Here is a 24,761-nt window from a genome sequence, read left to right as displayed (position 1 = left end):
CTCAGGGACCTTTGGCACTAGCAGTTAGAATTTGACCTGTCTCCAGTTCTCTAGCTTGCATTTATATATTGCTCCTTAGAAAACCCAAGTTGAATGGAATGGATAAGCATACTTTGCAGCCTCATCCAATGGTGAGTGTGCCTATGGAGATTTAGTTTATCCATGAATCAGTTTTCACTGTAGTTACAGGGAAAAAAATAAAGTAGAATTTTATTTCAATCAAAATTCAGTTGACATAGGATATAGAATTTAGAAATCCTAGATACTGTAGTTATAAATCTTGATGGACACTAGAAATTCTAACTGATATCTAAGGGATACCTCAGAATAGAAGGCTTGTGTTTTCAAAAATAGAAAATTTGTCATCAAGTTAGCCTCATGTTCAGTTGCTGATTAGGGTTATTATTTTCTTGACTAATTTATGTAGCACTTAATGTATTTCAAAGTGCTTTCACATTTATCTATCTCATTTAGTCCTTAGGCCTACTTTATGAAATGAGTAATTATGTGATAATCCCTCATTTTTAATGTATAGAAACTAAAACAGAAATAGACAAAGTGATTTATCAAGGCACAAAACAAGTTAAAGACGGTACTGGTACATACGTTTCTTAGTTCATAAAGCTGTACCTTTTTGTCACATTATTGACAGAGAGTTTTTAAAAATTACTTCATAGTTAGTATTCTGACTTTTAAAAATGACCGATTCTGCCCTTTTAAGGCAAAAACAATGTTACATTAAAAGAAAAATAGCTAACTTTTTAAAAACCTTTTTTTTTAAGTTAACAAATCTTTACCCTTATCTTTTCAGTATACCCAAATTAAAACAAACACACACCAAAACTCTCAATCAGTATGCATGTTAAGGAAAATAAGTTCATGTCTTGTCCATGTAAGAAATATATATACATAATTTTCTTGGTTTTATTTTATTTTATTAAAAAGGATTAGAATGCTTAAGAACTGAATACTTTTAAGTTATTTGGATGTAAAATATTGATTTTTGAGTTGGAATTGGCAAACTATTAGTGAGAATCAACATTTGACTTGAAGGATTTATTTAAAATGTATTAAATTCTATAGTAGCCATTAGTAACATATTCTTATTACCAATTTAAATAATTTTGGTTTACAAAAACCTATGTTCATGTGAAAGCATTAGGAAAAAAAGAAAAATATTTTAAGGATTTTTTTATACTAAAATATTCCTGTAAATTACTTGATTTGTGAATTTTTGTTATGTCTTTTTCCACTGAATTATATCTGTGTTCCTTACTAGATTTTTTTTTTTTTAAGGAAAGTGATATCCTTTTATGTTTTGAGAACTTACAAACATGGTATTACTTTATTATAAGTAATAAAATGTATATCTTGAGCAATTGACCAGCAAAATTAGGTAAGATTTTGGAAAACTGTCACGTCCTGACTTGAAACATAAAAGTTGATGTTTTAGTATTCAAATGAATGAAGCCTGAAAGATTGGTAAATAATTGATTTTTTTTTTTTTTTTTTTTGGTAGTCATCACTCATTTTTTGTATCTGCTGTAATTCTTTATAAATTTATATTTAGTGGATTTTGTTTTCTTTTTTATGTAGCTTATGCTTGATACATGGAATGAATCAATCTTTTCAAATATAAAGAATAGACTCCAGGACAGTGCAATGAAGCTAGTCCATGCAGAGAGATTAGGAGAAGCTTTCGATTCTCAGCTGGTGATTGGAGTAAGAGAATCCTATGGTATGTTTTAATTCTATGATATTAGTTATGTTTTCTTTTTGGAAACTGGTATATTTTGTAGGGCAGAACTTTTTGTCAGTAAGCACAATGTGTGTATTAGATCAGAGATGGATCTGTTCACTTTATATTGTGTGTGTGTGTGTGTGTGTGTACTATATTTCAGTATAATTGGTTTCCTTTATAATGTATTTTTTAATTCATTTAAAAATACTCTGAGAAGAGGCATATAGTTACCATTAAATTGTAAAAAAGGTCCATGTCACACAGAAAACTTAAGAACTTTTGTGCTAAATAAATCAATGAAAAGGCAGTTAAAGCATTTATTATATTTGCTTTGCTGCATACTGAGCGCTAGAGACAAATGTTTATATCAAGGTGCTCACATTCAAATGGTAGGAACAAAATACATAAGTTTCAGCTGCAGATCAGGTAAAAATGACTCTTAGGGTACAGCAGTAAGTAGGTGTTACTGTATCTTCCTTAATGTTTTTTCCACATAAAAAAATTAAACTTACTTTTGATGAACAATTTGATAGGGTTAAGGACTTTGCCAATAAAACTCTTCTTTTCTGACTCTTCAATGGCAGTGTTGAAGAGGCAAGGACTGCAGCATCTTCAAAAAATTTCCAGGTCACATTGGCATAGTACTTATGATGTCTTTGGGAACTACACTGAAAGAACTAGTGATCTGGTGGTTGCTGCAACTCTCAGCTTCTTTGGCTTGTTGGCAGCAGATGATTGATTATTGGTTGATGGTGGTATTAGTGATTAAGAAGGTGATTTCTATATGCCTTAAAAAAAAAAAGCGCGTTCATATATTCACTCCATTTGATACATTCTCCTTGGCATTTAAGCTATAAATTTTATAGATCAATGTTAATAAGAGCAGTCATCTAACAAAAATGTTTCCATTTATCTTTAAGTTTGGGAAATGTGCTAATTACTTTGAGAATTTATATTCTTAAAATTCCAAACCAACGCTAATATTGATTTTCTCTTCTGAATTCTCTTAGACAACCAGGCTTAAGATTGTTTTGACTGAATCCTCCCTCTTGCTTGGCCCTCACATCCAGTTATTTATTACACCCTTTGATACCCACTTTCTAGTTCCATGCTTACAATCATGTTTCACGCTTTGCTTCTTTTATTCTTAGACTGTTGGAACAGTTTCCTTGCCCAGTTTCTTTTTTTGTGTTCCCTTTCCTATATAAATCTACCATGTATTCTGATACCATATTTTTGCTTTTTGTGTGTCACTCTCTGTTCAAATCTTTCAATAACTCTTCACTATCAAGTTCAATTTTTATAACCTAGAATTCAGCGATTCATACTGTATGGTATGGCTCAAGTGTGACAAAGGGGAAAGATTCCTGTGTGTGGAGTCTGATGTCCACAAATCCTGGGGTTTTTTTTTTTTTTGTGGTTTTTTTTTTTTTTGGTGACTTAGGGCAAATCACATAACCTTCCTGGGCCTTCATTCTCTCATTTGTAAAAAGAAAGGATTGGAGCAGATAGCCTCCAGTGTCCCTTTCATTTCTAGATCTATAGTTGTAAATTCTATAATTCTACCTGTATGTAAAGTGGAAGCCTTATATCTCTCTACTCCTCATAAGGACTCTATCCTTCAACCACTACTTTCTATGTATAACCTGCTCTTTTGTATTTCTTCTTATACTTTCACAGCTGTTTTTTTCCCTACTGCCCCAATTCTTTTTTATAACATTTTCCTCAAATATCATAGCTGTAAATAATTTCTTCTCTCCCCCAGACTATTAGAATGTTTTGTCTATACCATGCACATCTTTGCCATCTTATATATCTTTTTATACATTTGTGCTTCTTCTTCCCAACTAAATTATGTGATCCATATAGACAGAATTTATATTGTTCTTAGCACTGTGTGTCTAGAGTCGCTATAAGTGGCACTTAAAATCTTGTGGTCTTGGTTTTCTTTTAAAATCTACATAATTTTTATTATTATTTAATTAAAATATTTTATATGAATTGTATCATAACTGGAGTAAAAAAATTTTCTGGGTGTTTTTTTTTCCTTCAGTTAATCTCTGTTCAAATCCTGAGGATAAGCTTCAAATTTACCGAGACAATTTTGAAAAAGCATACTTGGATTCGACAGAAAGATTTTATAGAACACAAGCCCCTTCTTATTTACAACAAAATGGTGTACAGAACTATATGAAATATGTAAGTCAGAACTTACCTTATAAGATAATTATTACTATGTTTTTTCACTTCTTAAAATGATTGTCCTTTTGCTTTTGGACAGGCAGATGCTAAATTAAAAGAAGAAGAAAAAAGAGCACTTCGGTATTTAGAAACAAGGCGAGAATGTAACTCTGTAGAAGCAGTAAGTATTTTTTGCAAATCAATATGCTATAGAATTAATTGACTATGCTACATTAAGTAGATTAACTTGATCAGTTTTATTTTGTATTATGTTTTATAAAATCTCATTTAAAGGTTAGTCTTTAAAGTGATATTTATGTCCCCCAAGCCAGCCACTTCACTATATTCAAATTTAGCATTTAATCCAGATTTTAATGACTTACCTGTCAACATTCAGGACACTGTTCTTCTTTTCTCAACAAGTTTAGTCCCAGTTTGACAGTTTTTCTCCCCATCCCAATTCCTGCTGTCATACTAGTACATTTCAACATACACATTGATGTTCCTTCCATTACCCTAATCTGCTCAATTCCCATGACCTATTTCTCCATTCTATTTCAGCTACACTCAAGGATGTCCTTTTCCACTTATGAATTCCTAAATTCCTTTATATGATTATAATCAAATGTTGCCATTCTATCTTTTCAATCCTTGACCCTATTCTTTGCCCTCATTCTGACCTCTAGGTCTTCTAACCCTAGTTCTTTCCCAGGCTATTGTTCTTGTTTTGCACTGCTCTTCTCCATTTCCTTACTTTTTGGTAAATCAGTTCAACCTACATTATTCTCTACAATCTAATCCCTTTCATTTTTGTTCTATTGGCAATTATTCCTTGCTAATGCCTAACTTTAGATTATATTCATTCCCCTCAACTCCTGTTTGCATGCTGCCAAATGGAACTGTAGAAAAATCATGAAACTATTGACTAGACCTTCACTGCAGTCATTTTATACCTCCCTAATAAATTCTCTGTCCAATGCACCACAGTACTTACTCTAAATCTTTTCATCCATCATCAAGCACACTTTCGTCCATATCTTCTCACTTTGTACTTCATTGAAAAAATCAAGGTCATTCAGCAAGAATTTTCTCTCCTTCTCTCTTCACCTCATGTCACTTGTCTTAACCTTCTCGCCTCCTTCTATCTCACATGAAATAGCCCTTCTCACCAAGGCAACGTCCTTTACATGTACTCTTAATTTTATGCCTTCACATCTTCAGCAAATTGTTCTCTTTCTCATCCTCATTCTTATTCTGATTTTCCATCTCATATCTACTGGCCATTTCCCTGCTACCTAGAAACATGTCCATCTCTTCCCCATTCTTAAAAGTCCCTCATCTGATATAACTGATATCTCTCTTCTACTTTATGGTCAAATTCCTTGAGTGAGGAGTACCAGCATTTTCTTTCACTTGCTCATAAATTCTGCAATCTGGATTCTGACCTCATCATTCAACTGAAACTCTCTTGCTCTCTCCAAAATTACCAGTAATTTCTTATTTGCCAAATTTTTCTGCCTTCATCCTCATTCTTCTTGATCTATGAATAACCCTCTATATTATCAATAATTCTCTTCTGGATTCTTTCTCCTCTTTAGTTTTTTATTATGACATTGCCTTCATCCGGATTCTCCGACTTATACAATTGCTTCTTTTTACTCATCTTTGTAACCAGGTTATATCCACTAGTTCTAGATATCTGCCAAGTTTCTATCCTTATTCCCCTTCCGTTTTCTCTCTATACTATCTCACTTGGAGATTTCATTAGCTCTGGTGGATAATCATTATATACAAATGATTCCCACATGCACTAATCTCTTTTGAGCTGTAATCAGGTGTCTTGAGCTGTCTTTTATTCATCTTGAATGGTATATCCCATTGGCAATTCAAACTCAAAACATAACTTATAATATATTTCCTCAAATCTTCCCTTCCTAACTTTGTTAATTTAGTTAAGAATACTGTTATCCTGCTAAACACCAAGGCACAATTTTAGTATCGCTCTCTGTTCCTTATTTTCATTCCACATAGTCAATCTATCATCAAATTTTATTGTTTCTGCTTTCATAACATTTCTCACATACATCCCTTTCTTACCTCTGATACTGCCATCCACTTTGTACAGGTGTTTATTAACTCACATCTCTTGCAGTAACTTACTGGTTGGTTTCCCTGTCTCAAATCTCACTACAGTTTATCCTGTACTCCATTGTCAAAGTGATTTTCCAGAAATGCAAATCTAACTTTTATTCCATCCTATCTCACTCCAAACTCAAATGACTCCCTATTACCCTCTAGGATGAAGTATAAAATGCTTTATTCGATATTTAAAAATCTATCCATTCTTCTTATATTTTATTTCCCTACAGTATAAAATTATATTGTAGGTTCCTCTAAACTTCTTGCTATTCCTTATACATGACTCATCCCTCAATTCCATCCTTTGAAGTGGCTATTTCTAGAGTGCTGCTTTCTCATCCCTGCTTCTGGAAACTCCTGGTCCTTCAAGTCCAAATTCAAATCCTAGAATATACAGGAAGCCTTCCTGTTACTAGGCCTTTCCTCTGAGATTACCCTTTGTTTGTTTTGTATATATCTTGTATATAGTTATTTGTATATTGTCTTCCTAATTAGACTGCAAATTCCATGAGGGCAGGAACCAAATTTTTTCCTTTCTTTTACCTGCAGTGCTTAGCTCTGTGCTTGAAATATAAGAAATGCTTTTTGATTGACTGAAGAAATTATTTTTATTCATCTCATATTTAATTTCTGCTCCTAAGAGAATTTCTGAGCTATCACAGAAAACATAATTATATTGCAAAAATATAAAAAGGCCATCTTTGATCATCTAATTATAAGTTATTCATTGTTGTGATTTTGAAAAAAAACCTTAAAATACTAAGTCAGTTTATTTTGAAATTAGATCCAGTTGCATGTATTTAACTTAAATTAGATTGCTTGCTGTCTTAGGAGGAGGAGAAAAGGCAAGGAAGGGAGAGAGAGAAATTTGAACATTAAATGGTACAGAAATGAATGTTGAAAACTATCTTCACATCTATTTGGAAAAATAGAATACTGTTAAGAAAAAAAAACAGATCTAGTTTTTATTGAAGACATGAAATCTTATAATTATTTTCTGTTTTCATTTGATTTGGATTTGAAATAACTTCAGAATAATCAAGTTAACAGAAGAAAAACTTTGTTTTCTAATCTGGTTCAGATTAGTTCACATCCTTGTTCTCATAATGCCATTGACCATCACAGGAAATTAAATGTTAGAGTATGAGGGCTTCATTGCTATTTCAACATACAACAAATCAAATGGAAAATCAAAGCAATTAAGCAAACCATAAACCCTGCTTTTAACGTTTGGAATATGAGTTTGATATATAGTTTTAAGTAAATCTGAGCTAATAGTATTGGTTACACACAGTATCAATTAGTTTTGCCATAACTGCCCAACTGTTTGTCAGCCTGATTTGTATGTAAAATAACTAGTGGATCAAGTCATCAAATAAAATTTCTTCTTGGGTTAGAGTATTTTTAGACCTTATTATCCTGTTAGAAATTGTTTTATATCTACCTATACATAAACTAAACAGTACAGTAATGATTAAACTATATATAATCACAATCATTTTATTCTGTGTTCATCTGTTTCATATTATTTTAAGAAAATAATGATTATTCAAAGGTGATGACCATGGCAAGATTATCATTTGTGAGTACTTTCTTTCAATTCTCGAGAACTAAGTTAAGGTTGTTTGAGTAAACACTTCTATAGAATTTTGAGAGATCTCCCATAGTCTGCTTAACCTTTGAACTTCTCAGATCTACCTTCAGTTTCATATTTAAAATGTTAACATACCTCAGTAATTTGCTTTGAATTCAGTAATTTTAGTTACGGATAGGTAGGGTTCTAATCTAATTTCCAAAGTTGTTGTCCTTGTTATTGTATAAATTGTTTTCCTCATTCTGCTCACTTCAGCTTATATCAGTTTACATGTCTTCCCAGTTTTCTCTGAAGTCGTTTTTTATTACTTTAATATTCTTCCTTCCCAAATCTCAATTTTCTTTTTTTTATTCTTTCCTAATATAATAGGCCAAATTTAGATTCTTCCCCCCCCCCCCCCATTCTAATCAGTTTTTTCTCTTCCAGTTACTTTTTTCTCCTTATCCCTTTTGTACATCAATACCTCTTTGCTTTACAAAAAAGGATAGCATAATACTTGATTAAAGATCTGTAGGAGAAGTTTTGTACTATTTTTAGGGCTTTTCAGTTTTATCCATTCTTTGTATAGGAAGTGTAATTTTTTTCCCTTTTAAAATTAAAGGTTGGTAACATGTGTACTATGTCCACAAAAAGTACATAAGCAGCAGTATTATCCATTTTAATTTAGGAAGTGTGTGGGATGTAGAAGAACCTTACCTAAAATGACTACTCAGAGATCACTCAGTAGAAAGCAGAAAGGTTGTTTATTAAAACCTCCGGAGGATGAGCCGTTTTATCACGAGATAAGGGAAAGAGAAAGCTCATGGTAGGAGGGCTAAAGAAGTAGTAAAGATACACAGCTTTTATACAAGAAATTATATCACATGTAAGAGAGCATTGAGAAGAGGAGGGGGAGGCATCTAACTGATTGTTGCTATCCAGAGAGATTGGAATGGAAGGTTTCTGTTTCCCCGAAATCACCTGATTTCTAGAAAACAAAATCAGACCTTCAAGCTTCAGATAATTAAACAGACAGAGGTCAAGCTAATAGACTAAATATTGATAAATTCAAATATAGATAAATGTCATCAGCTCAGGTTAAGTAAATATGTTTATAGCTGGCCAAGGCTCAAGTAAATATGGGCCTGAACATATTATACAGGTCATAGGGGAAACACAGAAATGATGAAAATAAAATACAGAAAAAGAATTCACACATTCCTGTAAGTTCTTCACCTTATCTTTCTATTCTATACAGAAATATATATTAAGTATGTTGTTGTTGAGTCATTCAATTGTGCTTACTTCTGGAGACCATAGTATGCTAGGCTCTTCTCTACTGAATCCTGTCCAAACACAAACTTCTTTTGAGATATTCAAACAGAATCTGGTTGACTTGTCAGATGATAAAATGGAAGTATCTTTGGACTGTAGATTGGACTCTATGACTATATAACCAAAATCTCTTCTGGCAATCAAATTTTATAATTTTATTTAATTTCTATAAATTATATAATTTCATAATTCTATGACATAATCCTTGCTTCAAGGAATTTGTAATCTATTAAGGATGTAAGACAAATACACAAATAATTATGGTAGAATGATATACCTGTATAGGAAAGGTCAAATAGAGAAGAGAGACATGAGTAATTCAAATGTAAAGTGTTAAATTATCTTTTGCTGGAAGGATTAGGAAAGGCTTTAAGGAAAAGATAGCAGTGAACTGTTCTTCATTGGGTTTTAGCAGACATGTGGAGGGAATTCATGAATTGCCCAAATGCACAGACCTCTTTTTTTTTTTTTTTTTTTTTTAAAGAGTTCAGAGTAAAATCAAGGAATAGCCTATAATCTTATTTAGGTAATTTTATTTTACCTTAAAAAAGTAAAAAGAATTCTAATACTAAAAAAAAGTTAATATTTTATCACATGGGCAGTGTTCTGGAGGCCATTGTAAGTTTTTTTTGTGAGCAGGAAAATGATGTGATCAAATTTTTACATTAGGAAGATTACTCAAATTTCCCAACAGATTTTTTTTTTTTTTTCCTTGAGTAGAGCCCCTTACTGTATAATATAACATAAACAGAGAGGCAGAATTCCTATTTAGGAGCATAAGTTGATCAAGAGACTTGTCCAACTCAAAACTACTTCTCTAGCTATAACTCTTAGTAGACATGGCATGCTTATATAGATGCCTATAGTGAAGTTTAAAATCCAATGATGTATATATCTTCTCTGATAAAAGTATAAATTTCTTGAGGACAGAGGGAATTTTTGTTTTTTTCTTTATATCATCAGCCTGGCATATAGTAAATGCATAAAAAATGTTTATTTATATTAAACCAGGGGTATTGTGTTGAGTCTAATGTATATAGTGTTTCTATGTTACTGCCACACAGTCATGTGTTTACCACATTACCCTGTAAAAGGGGCATATAGGAAATGCCACTAGGTAACTATTGGATTTCTTGTAGTGTTTAAGTTAAGTAGTATTTTTTAAGGCTGTAAATCAGTTTTACCCAATGATTCCTACTTTGACAAGAGCTTAATTAGAATGCAAATTGACACCTTTTGGGAAATTTATTCTTGGAGAATTTCCTTAGGGTATTCTTTACCATAGAAAAAGATAAAACTTTCTGAAGATGAAGAATGTGAAAAAAAAGATTCACTTCAGTGAAGAAATGTGTTAGTGCTATAGCAAAAAATAGAGGATATTAAATAGAAATTCAGACTAGCTTTTCCAAAAGTAGATATTCTGAATATCTGATAAGTAGTCTATTCAAGATCTCAGACTCTGGGGAAATTATCAAATAAATTTGAACAGTTGACATCCTATTTATGTAGCAGTTGATATCTGATTTTCCTTTTTATAATTTACTGAGAATTTAGCTATCTGATAAATGTCATCCAAATTACTTTGGCAAAAAAGTGTTATCCAAAGTTTGTACCTGTTTAATTTTCCAAAGTATAACCTTTACTTCATGTTAAAATGCATGAATGGACATGATAGTATAATGATGGTCAGATAAAAGGAAATAGTGGGAAGACAGTATATAAATGTTAAATAAATTCATTATTTCAGTAAAGGAAAAGATTTAAAGTGGGCACTGAGTAAATGGGGAGTTGAAATGTTATAGAATTTGAACTTAAATCTTTCTTATTCTGAAGTCAGTTCTGTCTCCTATGCCATGCTTCCTCTGTTTTGATGTTTCTTCTCATACAATAACAGTCCAATGCAATATATTACAATATTATGTCATTATTTATTTATTTCAGGAAGTTTCATAGTTTATTCAGCTATTTACCATTTGATGGGCACTCAACTTTCTAGTTTTGTTTTTGTTTTTACCACCACAAATAGTGCTAAAAGGAATATTTTACTATATGAATCACAAAAATAATAATCCTGGATAGACTTTTAGAGATTATATGCTAAGAAACTTTATCCTAACCAACATGACTTTCTTCAAATTAGTTCCTCTTTATCTCTAAATTTATTTCTTCAAATTTCAGTTTTTCCATATTTTTGCCAGTCCTCTCCTCTTCCTTGTCTGAAAAGGTATCACTTTTTTCTTTCTTTATTCGTTTCTTTTCCTTTGTCTACAGATACACTCAGGAATCTTTATCACATAATAGCTACTCCTAGACCCAGTAATTATTGTCCTACAGTTCTTCCTTCAATCTCCAAGGTACTTAAAAGAAAATTTAAGCTACTCTAAGCTTCCTTCACCACACATGAGTAGCTTTATTCCTTATTCCTTTTTATTCTAGCTTTTGTTCTCCCTCTTTGATCAAACTGATTTCTTGAAAGTTCTCTGTTACATCTAGTCAAAGATCCAATGATCTTTTCTGAGACTGGTTTTTAATCTTTCTTTAGCATTTTAGACTCATCTCCCTTCCTCCTTTCTAGTTCCCAATTCCAAGTCACTTAACTTGCCCAATGTCACAGAGCCAGGAAGTATTAGGGTCTGAAACTAGATTTGAACTCAAGTCCTAACTTCAGGGCCAATGCTCTAATCACTGTACCATCTAGCTGCTCATGATCATCCTTCCTTTATTGATGTTCTCCACTTCTTGACCCTTTATGACACTAGATTCCTTTAGTGCACTTACTTCTCAGCTCAACAGTTAGGTAATACAGTGGATAGAGCATTGGGTTTGTAGTCAGGGAAGCCTGGGTCCAGATTCTGCCTTGCACACTTTCTGGTGTGGTCCTGAGCAAGTCACTTAACCTCTGTTTATCTCACTTCCCTCTTTTGTACAGTAGAGAGAATAGCACCCATCTTTGTGAAGATCAAATGAAATGGTATGTTAAAGGGGCTTTGAGAATCTTAAAGCACTGCATGCATGCTGGCTATTTATTAGCTACTATAAGTATTTCACTGGTTGATTGCCCAGGGTTTTTTCTTTGACTCAGTTTTCTCTTTCTACTATTTTTTAAGTCATTTTATGTGTTCTCATGTTTTCGTGACCTCTATCTATATAAATGATTTCCATATATATATATATATATATATATATATATATATATCCCCAACCTTTTTTCTTTTTTTTTTCTCAATAGTATGTTATTTTCCCAAATACATATAAAGGTAGTTTTTAATACTTTTTTTTGTAAAACTTTATGTTCCAAATTTTTTCTCCCTCCCTCTCTTACCTCCGCCCTCCTGAAGTTAACAAGCAATTTGATATAGGTTAAACATGTGCAATCCTTTTAAACATTTCTGTATTTGTCATGTCCGATCTTTCTGTCAAATAAATTCCAATTGTAGGTTTTCTAAATGGCAGTAAAACATTTTTACTAATATTTCTTTCACACTTTACATTCAATGTGTTCAAAACTGAATTCATTTTGGAAGAACTTTTATCACAATGACAAACCATGATTCCAAGATATGAGTGATAAAGAACCTGACAGAAAGGTGACAGACTAAACATACAGAATAAGATAGGATTTTTGGACATAGTCATTGTGGGGATTTGTTTTGCTTGAATATGCCTACTCAGGTTTTCTTTTATCATTTGGATTTGGAAGGAAAATAAATAAATGCTTGGGAAGAAACTTGAATTCATCTTCCACAAAATTAATTTCAATTTTAGATATCTGTTTTAATTAATAGCACTATTATTTCTTCTATTCTCTCAAAATTCAAACATTGGAGTTCCTTCCCTTTCCTAACCCTCACATCTTAGTAGGCAGTTCTCTCCATTTTTCGTCCACAGTGTTTACAATTCTTTTCTAACATTGTTGCCACCAACTTAAGAGTCTTAGAAGATTAGAAATAGTATAAGCTTCTTAAAGATGAAGTAAGAAACTTAACTTGAAATTTTAAGGTCAACTTCATGACCAAACCAATTTGCATCATGAAGAATCTCATGAATTCACTTTGTGTTAGGCATTGGCAGTACAAAGACAAAATGAAGAAGTTCCTACCTTCACTGATGGCAAGTATACACACACTAATCTAAAGAGAGGGAAAACATAAGAATTGGAATCAGGAAATGCTTTCCCAACTAGCAACACATGAATTGTACCTTAAATTTAAAATGTAGATTCTAGGAGGTAGTGTGTTATGGGCCAGAACTCTGAACAAAGGATTCTTATAAGGTACTAAGTCAGTGGAATTGATAGAGACAATAGTTATCTAATTTAACATGGTCCTATATGATTGATTTAATCTTACAAGGAAATGTTATGGCCAGAACTTGAAACAAGGTACTAAGTGGTGTTGAGGAGACAATGGTTAAATCTAGTTTAGCATTGATTTAATCCTATAACAAATAATGGTTTCCTAGCGATATTATGATTGGTGTATACTCAGTGTACAGCATATAAGCAAGAAGCTCTCAGGGCCAGGAAAAGAGACAAGCGCACTAGAAGCTCCTGGAGGCTGAGACAGATTCATTCCATCATCCATCTTTATGGTGGCTGCAGGCTGAAACATAAATCTTTGGATTCGGGGAGATTCAGAAGCCAAAGGAGCAGGCGGGAGCTCAAGCTCTCGGAACCAAGGAGAGAAATAGGACTCCAGAAAAACTAGCCGAGCCCCAAGTGAAGGAGAACAAGACTGAAGGAGACAATAAGGGATTTGGACTTTAGCCCCTGGCTACTCATGTGGTGATTACTGAACTGAAATACAGGCTGCTCCCAGAGACCCCAAGAAAACCTCAACAGAGAACTTTACATTTTAGAGAGAACATTACAGTAGAGGCCAGAAAGGGGGATATTCCAGGAATGGGCAGCGGGCATGAAGAATGAGGGGACAGAAGAAAAATTAGGTTGGCAGAAATGTAGAAGATATGAAGGGGAGTGGTGTATAGGAAGCATGGAAAAAGCTGTACTGGAGTTGACTTGTAAAAGATTCTAAGGTCAAGCCCAGCAGTTTTTCTTTCACGTTAGGGAGAATAGGGAACCCCTGAAAATTCTTAAGCAGCAGAGTCATAAGTTTAGACCTTTGCTTTGGGAAGATGATTTTAATACCTGTATTTGAGAAGTCATGTCTAGTGCCTTCTGATTTCATTATTCTATAATAATATGATTTATTTTAGTTCAGACCCTCTTTCCCTGCCTCCAAATATCCTTTTAATCTGTTCTACACATTACATCAAATTAAACCTTCTACAGCTCAATGAAGAAACTCAGAACCAAGAGTGTAATATACACAGTGACAACAGTAAAGCAAAAGATAATGCAAAAAGAATAGTTTTTGAATCAAAATGAGCCTTTTATCATTGAGAACTGATAGGAAAACAGTTTTCTCAGTAAAAACTGGCCAAAAGTCTTGAACTAGCTTCATCTTAGACACTTTCAGTAGTAATACACAGGAGTACACATATTCTTATGGTTGAAGATTCTTGTTGCTTGGATTCTTAATCAGAAGTTTGACTTCCTTAAAAAGCTCCTTTATCTGTTCTAGGTTTTAAAGAGTTGCTAATCAAACATTTATTAAACATTTATTGTGTACCAAGTGCTAGAGATGCAAAGAGAAGCATTAAATGGTCATTGTTCATGATATCCTTCCTTACATTTTTTTTTTTGAGGAAGCAATATGAACATAAAATATATAAAATATAAATATGTAGGAAGAGGGACCCACAAATGTTTGATTCTTATTATTCAAGCAGTAGATCCTTTTCTATGCTATTGTTAAATATGTCACAGAATGAGTTTCCTGTATTAGATCCTTAAAGGGATATTGACATCATATGACTTAACAGGAGAATTAATATTTCTGGCTCCTAGGTCAAGGGACAGTCCATAAAGATAGTCTGATTGTTTGGTAGCTTTCATCCAGTATTCCTGAATTGCTTTTTTGTGAAGTTATAATGTACTTAGATTTTATTTTTTGCTCTTCTTTAGTAAAATTATCCTAATGGGTGAATTATAAACTGCCTTAGAAAAATGGAGTAAAATTTAAGCTATGGGAAAAAAACAAAAACAACTTTTTTATTACATTACATGAATTTCTCTGCATTTTTAGAATAGAATGTCTCCATGACTATTCATCATCTGAGCCATAGATATATCTTCAAGTAATAAAGATCATACTCAATAACTACTAAGCAAAGATCCAAATTTAATAGCCAGTAGTAGGTAGGTAGAAGTTAGGACCAACTTATTTTCATATTGCAATTCAGATAATAATTATAATTTAATAGCCCAATTTTAATTAAGGATTAAAATTTGTAGTACTATCTGATATTCTGAGGTAATTGGCTTCTCAGAGTTGCAAATTACTTTTTTTTTTTTTTTTTTTTTTTTAATTCATTTTTCCAAATTATCCTCTCCCTCCCTCCACTCCCTCCCCCTGATGGCAGGTAATCCCATACATTTTACATGTGTTACAATATAACCTAGATACAATATATGTGTGTAAATACCATTTTCTTGTTGCACATTAATTATTAGCTTCCGAAGGTATAAGTAACCTGGGTAGATAGACAGTAGTGCTAATTTACATTTGCTTCCCAGTGTTCCTTCTCTGGGTATAGTTATTTCTGTCCATCATTGATCAACTGGAAGTGAGTTGGATCTTCTTTATGTTGAAGATTTCCACTTCCATCAGAATACATCCTCATACAGTATTGTTGTTGAAGTGTATAGTGATCTTCTAGTTCTGCTCATTTCACTCAGCAACAGTTGATTTAAGTCTCTCCAAGCCTCTCTGTATTCCTCCTGCTGGTCATTTCTTACAGAGCAATAATATTCCATAATCTTCATATATCACAATTTACCCAACCATTCTCCAATTGATGGACATCCATTCAACTTCCAGTTTCTAGCTACAACAAAAAGAGCTGCCACAAACATTTTGGCACATACAGGTCCCTTTCCACTCTTTAGTATTTCTTTGGGATATAATCCCAATAACAGCAATGCTGGGTCAAAGGGTATGCACAGTTTGACAACTTTTTGGGCATAGTTCCAAATGTTGCAAATTACTTTTGCAAAAAGAAGAAATCACAAAACTTTTAGAGTTGGCAAAGAACTTAAATGATTATTTAGTCCTAAATGTTTTAATTGACACAGTGTAAGGAGATGTGAATGGGTTATCATTTACTTCAATGGAGGGAAGTTACATATATGTCCATTTGAGTCAAGTTGAAGAAACTATAAAAAGAAGAACTTCCTCATTGTCAAACATTTAGGGCACTTGACTATTTTAGTGTCTGTAATGCAATTCTTTAAACATAAATTTTTTCCTTGGAAACAAACACCCAACAGTATGTATTATGATACTACCACAAAAAGTTAGTAAATTGTGAATACCTTTTGAACCAGCTATCCTACTCTTAATCCAATTTTCTCTCCAAAAAAAAAATCAAAAAAAAGAGAAAAAGTCCCCATATATTCAAAAAAAATTTGTAGCTACTCTTTGATGTGACAGAGTTGGAAGGCTGTTTATCAGTTGGAAAAGATTTGAATAACTGGTGGAATGTTGATGAGTTGGAATGATTATGTTATGAGAAATAACAAAAAAGTTCCAGAGAAATCTGGGAGACTGTGTGAACTCATATGAAATAAAATGAAGAGAAGCAGGAGAACAGTGTACATAGTAACAAAAACTTCACAAGAATAGACAAATTTGAAAGACTTGAGAACTAATGTTCAAACATGTTACCTTTCTCCTAATAAAGTATTTCATTTTGCTTATCTATGTATAATATAAATGCATTGCTTTATTTTAAATTGGGGTGAGGAGATAAAAAGAAAATTGATATTTGTTAAATTTTTCAAAATTAATTTTTCAAAAAGATTTTACCGCTATTGAGGTATTGGGAACTGTTGGACATACAAATATGGCCCCTTACGCTCAAGTAACTTAGGTTCTAATTGGGAACATTATACATATACATGAAAAGGTAAATGTTGCAAAAGATAAAAATTGCAGAATATTAAATGCTAAATATTAAATAAGTGATACAAGATGTTAATGCTATATATTAGTTCAGAAGAATAAAGAAGACATTTTTCACTGAAGAACTTAGGTAGACTTAAGAGAGTTGATCTGGTTTGAATTTTAAATCATGGGTTGGATTTGTAGAAAAGAATATTCAAAGTTTTAGAATTAGTGTGAATTAGTGTGTATTAATGGAGCAAAGCAAAAAGCCTGTTTGGAGAACATTGTATAGAACAATTTGGTCAGAATAGATGGTTTTTGCATATGAGTTATTTAAAAAAAAGCTTAGGGAGGTTGGGACAGCACCATGGACGTCTTGAAATGGAATTTTAAAGAGTTTGAGTTTGATCTTTTGGGCAATGGAATATTTTTGAAGATTTCTGAGCATGTGGGAGATATTGTTAATATGCCATTTTATGAAGATCAGTCAGTCTGTCAGCAAAGTATAAAATGGAGGAGAAGTTATTTTAGTTTAAAGTGAGTAGATAGTGGTCTGAACTAGGATGGTGATAGTGAAATCTTAAATACATGATGTTTAGTTAGTTAACTAATAGCTCCTGGCTCTATGAAGAAGTATAAATGACTCTTTTGGAGATTAAGTTGAGAGAAGAGCAAGTAGATCATAGTAAGTGCGCAATCATGTTGGAGTTGACAGTTTTAAAACAATATGCAAATCAATTTGGTAGTTCACAAAAGGGAAGTACCAAAAGAATAGAAAAAATCATGAAGAATATTAATCTAAAAAAAAGCAACCAAGATTATAAGGAGGGAATAAGCAAAGCAATTACTATGGTTGGTCTATCACAATTATAAATAAAAGTTAATAAATAAGTAGAGATTTTTCAGAAGCAAACTAGATTTTGATGCAGAATGAATTGTTGAATAACAAAATGCTTTGCATCCAGAATTTTTTAACAATGTTTAATGAGGGAGAGCTGGAAGAAGGGAGTTTTTACCATGCTTAAATGGTATGTATAATCCATAAGAAATTCACACAGAATCATCTGTGCCTTAGTAATTAGTAAATAAAGGATATGAATTGGCATTTTTTGAACTAAGAAACACAGATTATCAGTAATTATCTTTAAAGCCACCTATATTTTCTCACAATTAAAATTTTAAAATCCTCAACTAAAACAAATAAACACACAATCTCTAAGTCTAAAAGACTTGTTTTCCTAAAGTGGTCTTAAGCCTTACTCTGAGCTTGAAGGGGACAAAAGAACATCTCATAAGTGATAAATCAATATCAAAATACACCTTAAAGTTTATATTACAGGTACATAATCTCTGTTTTTGAGCAAATAAGTTTTTATCATTGTGGACGAGCTAGTTTTAGCTTCTAAATTGAAACTTGTGAACTAAAAGTCTTGAAATGAATTAACTTAATTTCTAATATTTCAGCTTATGGAGTGCTGTGTAAATGCCCTGGTGACATCCTTTAAAGAGACAATTTTAGCAGAATGCCAAGGCATGATAAAAAGAAATGAAACTGAAAGTAAGTAAAATAAATAATAAATAACTTTTGGTGTCAAATACAAGCAACTGTTAAGTAAATTGTTTGATAGCTTTCAGTTATATCACTCTTAGTAAGGCACATGTGTTCTGTGCTTGAAGATTACAACAGTAAAACCAAGTTTTTATCTTTTTGATAGCTTTTATCTATTTGAAATGTTACTTTAGTAGTATTTTAGTTAGAATTTAGAAACTTGTTAATACAATTCTTTAAAGTTAACAGTTCATTTTAAAAAGGTGTTTTGCCATAAATATAGTGACTACAATTAAAGAGAAAGAGATTTCATGCATGGCTTATAGGATTCACCTTATTGCTTTATAATCAGACTTTATTTTATTTAATGAAGATCATTTCTGCAGAAAGTGCCACAAAAGTACAAATGTATAGTCATAGCTGGTATGGCATGGTTTGAAGAGTATTAAATTATGCCCCAATTTTTTTTTTTAAGTTTGTGCTTTATAACTTTGTAAGCTTAGATAGCTAGCAGTGATCTTATAACATCATTGATTTTGCTGTCAGTGAACATATTTGTACATTATAAAAGAAAAATCACCTTTCCATACATTGGTGGACAGATTGTGTACTAAAAGATTTGAAATTACAAACAAATTGTGAGAGGCTAGTATTATCTTTTTTCAGCTGGGGATTAGGTGTAAATGAACATATTCTCTACAATTTCTAATCTTAAAGACTAAACTACAGCACTAAAAAATTAAATGACTTACCTCAGGTCACCAAATGTGTCAAGAAAGGGCTTGAATCGAAGTCTTCTGATTTATAGGTCAGCTTTCTGTCCATTAGGCTATGCTTACTTTCCTAAACTGTGGTGTTATTACCTTATCTCTTATCTTTCCAGAAGCATTCACATAAGGGTCTCTTTTTTTAAAATATAGTTTTCATTATTGAAAGACAAGGTTTAAATTATTTTCAAAAATACTTATTTTGTGTAAAGAGAACAACATAGAACTAACTTATCATTTGCTATCATCAAAGGATGTTTGAAATTCGATAGCTTAATTTTATGCATTGGGACCCCACTGGAAGCTAATAAATGTGAATCAAACTGGATGGTATTCACATACCATCCAAAGAGAAATAGTGAAATTTATTTCAGAAGAATTATACTATAAGATTATATGGAAGCAGAAGGTGCTCCCCAGAGTATGAACCCTGAGAAAAGGATTATAAGTAATCCCTTTTTTTTTTTTTTTTTTTTTCATCTTTGACACTTTTTGGTGAGGGAGAGAATGTTAAATTTTTTTTTTCTCTCTGTTATGTAGGATAATTTGTTGTGTTTTATCTGTTGTGTATGTGTGGTTTTTTTGTTTTTTAGCAATCACTTTTTTATTATTATTAATTTTTTGCTGAGGCAGTTGGGGTTAAATGAGTTGCCTAGGGTTACACAGCTAGGAAGTGTTAAGTTTCTGAGGCCAGATTTGAAGTCAGGTCCTCCTGACTTCAGGGCTGGTGCTCTATCCACCATGCCATCTAGCTACCCCTTATCTGTTCTGTTTTAACTATAGTTACATTTAAAAGAAATTAATTACATGATTTTTATTCTTAATTACTAGATATACCTTTACGTTTATTTTGTTTACTAATAGTCAACATAAATTTTAAGAACTTTTTAGTTCCAGAGAAAGAGATTAGATTATTCAGTTGTTATTATATGATTGCTTTTGAGTTATGGATTTTTTTTTTTTTTGTAATTGTTGGGAATAAAGTGGGTAATTAAATCAGAACAGATCCTATCCACTGTAATAATTCCTAAACACATTCTCTTTTTATGAGAGAAAATTTCAGGTTGATTCCCGCCCCGCCCCCCCCCCCGCCCCCCCAGTAGATGAGATAATTTTACCAGTATGTTTTTGTCTTTTCAGAGTTGCACTTAATGTTTTCTTTGATGGACAAAGTTCCTAATGGAATAGAGCCAATGTTGAAAGATTTAGAGGAACATATAGTGAGTGCTGGCTTAGCAGATATGGTAGCAGCTGCTGAAACTATTACTACTGTAAGTTTTTTTCCAAAACATATATCAGAAATAAATGTATATAAAGATAAGAAAATGGCAAATACTTAAACATTATAAATAAAAAAATTGCAATGTGGTATCACATCAAAAAAAATTCTTAGTGCTTTAGATCTGCAAAATTTAAATTTTTTTATATTCGTCATTTTTGTGTAGTTACGTATTTGAATTCATTTCATCAATATAGCAATTTGGTTATTATTTTTTTTACTTTCTAAGTGTGTTTTGCTTCCAGGATTCTGAAAAATATGTTGAACAATTACTTACACTATTTAATCGATTTAGTAAACTTGTCAAAGAAGCATTTCAGGATGATCCACGATTTCTTACTGCAAGAGATAAGGTATGTGATATCATTTGGGTTTTAATTTGTTTGTTTTTTAAACTAAAAATGTCACTGTGACAATTTACTTTTTAGTCAAAAAATTTCCTTCATTAGACAATTAAGATTGCCAAATAAAGGATTGGTCTTATATATCTAAAGCACTTATCTATGTTATTGGAGTAGAGCCACTTATAATTTAAACATTGTTTATTTTTAGTTTTGTAATATATAATGTATTAGATTATATGTGTCTATTATTTTAAAAACCATTTGGTTGAAGAAAAAGGAACTGTTCAATTTCCATATCTTATTCTCCTGCCTAAAACTCCACCCTTCCTTGCACACTGTTCTAAAGAGAATTAAAATCACCTCTGAGAGTAAAGCAAAATGCTTTTCTAAATTGAATTGTCCTCTTTGTGGTTCACATTTATTGAACAAAATATTTATCAGATACTTACTGTGTAGTACATGGATTAATTAAGTTCTAGATAATAAAGAGACCTAAAAGACAGTCCTTTGCTCCACAGGGAGCTTTTAGTAGAGATGAAGAAATGAGAAATAGGAGGGAGAATTGGTTTTCAGAGGAACCTTCTATATATTTACAGGCCATATGAAGGAGTGAAAAAACAGAGATAGTGAACATGATTAATGATAATCTGCCTCTATTTAGCTTTTTCCAACAAAAAACAACATAATTTTTATTGAAAGCTAAAATAAATATGCTATCTGTGGAAAAAAAACTCTAAATATTTTCATTAAGTAGTACCTTAATTAGTGTTAGTATGGCTGTCATTTTCTTCTTTCATTCTCTTCCCTTTCACATATCTCTAAATACTTTATTATGCAAAATGCACTTTTCTTTTAACTTAGCTCATATTGGACCTCTGTTATAATGCCCACTGTACTACTCTTGAGGGGATGACATCTTATTGATGACAGTAAAAGATTTAGTACTTGTCGATTGGCTCCTATTCCTTTAATTCTTTATTTCATTTATCTATATTTTTAAGCTATTCCTGTAAAGAGAAGTTTTAAGTAATTAGACCACTGCCTCATTTTTCTATTGTATTTGAATGACAGAGGACTTGGGGAATGTCACAAAAGTAGAGTAATCTTGAACTTGCTTTATGTTTGCTTGGTTTTGTTTTTTGGTTTGTTTATTTTGTTTTTGAGAGGTAGTTGGGGTTGCCTAGGGCTATACAGCAAGGAAGTATTAAGTGTCTGAGACTAGATTTGAACTAGGGTCCTCCTGACTCCAAGCCAATGCTCTATCTACTGTGCCATCTAGCTGCCTCCTAGAATTGGCTTTAATATATTTGCATTTAAGTTTTGGGATACTTTAATTTAAAATTAGTGAAATGAGTATAAGATTTGGGATTTCTATTATTTTTCAGGAATGGCATAATGTGAAAAATTGTATAGCTTCTATCATTGCTTTGATATGTAAAATTCCATTTTGCCACTTTAAGTTTGTTTTTTCTTCCTCTTCCTTAGGCATTTGTTACAGTTAACTAAGCTACCCATTCTTAATTTCTTTTCTTCCCTTAGCTTCTGTGACTCTGTATGTATTCTCATGTTTTTACTATCTTTTTAAATAACTCGTTTTCTTTCCTGGCTTCTCATCCTCTTCTCTTTTAAAGAGAATACCTTTTGAACCATTTTAAAAAGTGTGTAGAGTTCTATATACAGCTCTCTGTCAACATTCTCTCCTTTCTTGTTTTATCTTTCTACTTTTAGCTGAGTATTTCTGCATGAATGTCTTACTGGCAACTCAGATTCACACATGCAGACCTGAATTCATCTCTCTTCTAAATCTGCCTTTCTTCCTAATTTTTTGTTCCTGAAATGGCACTACCATCTTCCCAGTAACCTAGGTTTTTAATTTTTTGGAACTATTTTTGAATCTTCTGTTTTCAATTTAACTAATTAATAACCAAATCATATTGGTTTTTGATTCTGCAGTCTTTTATTTCTCCCCTTCTTTCCATTTTTAGAACTATCACTCCAATTTAGTCACTTATATCTTTCATTTATGCTAGTTTACTGTTCTTTTAACTACGTGATAAGTCTTTCTGCTTCCAGGCTATCTTTTTGTCAGTCCTTTCTTTCAGCCTTAAATCATATTTCCCTTTACATCTATATTCCATGTTCTAGCTGAACTAAATTTATTTTTTTCTTTTCATTTGTGCTCTATCTTCTCCCATTTCATTATTTTTATATATACTGTCACCTTTGCTTATAAGACATTGCCATTTATGACCATACTAGTTTGAATGCAGACTCGTTTGTCTATTTTCAGAAGCAAGGTGGTATTGGATCTAGTTGGAAATTTGCCTGGGAAAATAAGTACTACCGTCCTGGTGAGGCAGTAAGCTGGTTTAGAAAGAGTGCCTTTTACAGAACAGATTTAACATTTGTTAAATTGAAGGAACAGTGAGTGTGGAATCACACTACCTAGGTTTGAATGTCCTTTTGTCTTCTTAATTGTATTTCCTTGGGCAAATCAATTAATTTCTCTGTGACTTAGTTTCTTCATCGGAAAAATGAAGTGTCTGGAAAAATGATTTCTAAATTCTGTAGACACCAACTTAGTTTAAATATTTCCCATTTGAAAACTGCTCTTGAAACAAGAGAACAAATACTACAGTTGTTCCTTTACCTTTGCAACTATATTTGTTCTATTTTTCTTTAGAAATCATAAGCTATACCATTTTTCTGTTCTCAGGATGTTACCTAACTTAAGTAAAGTGCTTGGCCTTGCAACTTTTTTTACCCTTACTTCAGATGTCCTCATTCTACCTCCATAGATTCTTTTCCTTCCTTTTATTAATGTAAATAGTATTCACAGTGCTGAAAATTACAGCCTGAAAAACTGTCTTTATTCCATTACAGTTCCCTCTCTGTTTCTGAATTCTTTGATCCTGTGATCATTCTATTGAAATTTCTCTTTTCCTTCAAGACCCAGTTAAAGTATCATTTTTTAAGTTTACCTTTTCCTGACCCTCTCAACTGAAAAAAATTTCTCCCTTTTCATATTTCTCCTTTGTGCTTTTTCCCCAACTTTCCCTTATGTTGGACAGTGAGGTGGTTTGGAACTTGGAGTCAAGAATACCTGAATTCAAATCCTGCCTCAAAGACTGGGATACTAGACAAGTCATATAATTTGTGTTTAAATTTTCTCATCTATTTAAAAAAAAATATAGCACTTATCTTCCTGTATTGTGAGGACCAAATGAATTAACAAATATAAAGACTTTTTAAACTTCCAAGTGCTATAGAAATGGTAGCCATTATTTTAGATGATGATAATAATGTTGTTGTTGGAGGAGGAGTAATTATAGTCTTTCCCTGGTTATTCAATTGTAAGTGTTTTAAGGTCTGTGTAATCTTTATATATGTCCTTGGCACATAATGCAGTGCCTTACACATAATAAGCATTTAGCAAATGCTTATTAAATTGAATACTAATATAAAATTTCTAATTTCTTAGGTACATGTATTTTAAATGTTAAATTTTTGACCTATCTCATTTCAAATTATTTCTAGGCATACAAAGCAGTTGTGAATGATGCTACAATTTTTAAACTTGAATTACCATTAAAGCAGAAAGGGTAAGAAAATTTTTATTAAGGAAATATTCATTTAAAATAGAAAAATTAGCAAATTTACATTTGGAAATTTACGGTGTCTTAGATGTTTAGATCATCATACTAACCCTCATTCTGTTTCTTATGTGTAGGTTATCTAATAAACTACCATAGCTTATTTAAAATCTGTTCATCTTTTTTTTTTCTCCAGTTTTTAGATTGAGGAAAAATAGTTGATTGTTGAACTTTCCCTTTGGATTATCTCCTCT

General features: G+C 32.1%; 1 protein-coding gene across 4 annotated transcripts in view; it reads left to right on the top strand.

Moving 5' to 3' along the window:
• Positions 1-24,761, top strand: part of CUL5 (cullin 5) — an 89,726-nt gene that overhangs the window by 46,986 nt on the left and 17,979 nt on the right. For 3 of the 4 annotated variants that reach the window (XR_012488405.1, XM_074304335.1, XM_074304336.1), the window contains 7 exons: positions 1,597-1,738; positions 3,795-3,940; positions 4,023-4,103; positions 18,440-18,533; positions 20,432-20,562; positions 20,816-20,923; positions 24,452-24,516. Coding sequence is in view for 3 of the 4 variants with exons in the window: in XM_074304335.1 (XP_074160436.1) it covers positions 1,597-1,738; positions 3,795-3,940; positions 4,023-4,103; positions 18,440-18,533; positions 20,432-20,562; positions 20,816-20,923; positions 24,452-24,516 (767 nt within the window). In the remaining variant the exon portion in view is untranslated. Of the gene's footprint in view, positions 1-5; positions 132-1,596; positions 1,739-3,794; positions 3,941-4,022; positions 4,104-18,439; positions 18,534-20,431; positions 20,563-20,815; positions 20,924-24,451; positions 24,517-24,761 lie in introns of all 4 variants that reach the window. The other variant, XM_074304337.1, reaches the window with a different exon arrangement.

Source organism: Sminthopsis crassicaudata, chromosome 3, assembly GCF_048593235.1.
Source record: "Sminthopsis crassicaudata isolate SCR6 chromosome 3, ASM4859323v1, whole genome shotgun sequence".
Classification (NCBI taxonomy): Eukaryota; Metazoa; Chordata; class Mammalia; order Dasyuromorphia; family Dasyuridae; genus Sminthopsis; species Sminthopsis crassicaudata.
The sequence above is the reverse complement of the archived record's forward strand: the minus strand, read 5'-3'. Positions and strand labels throughout refer to the sequence as shown.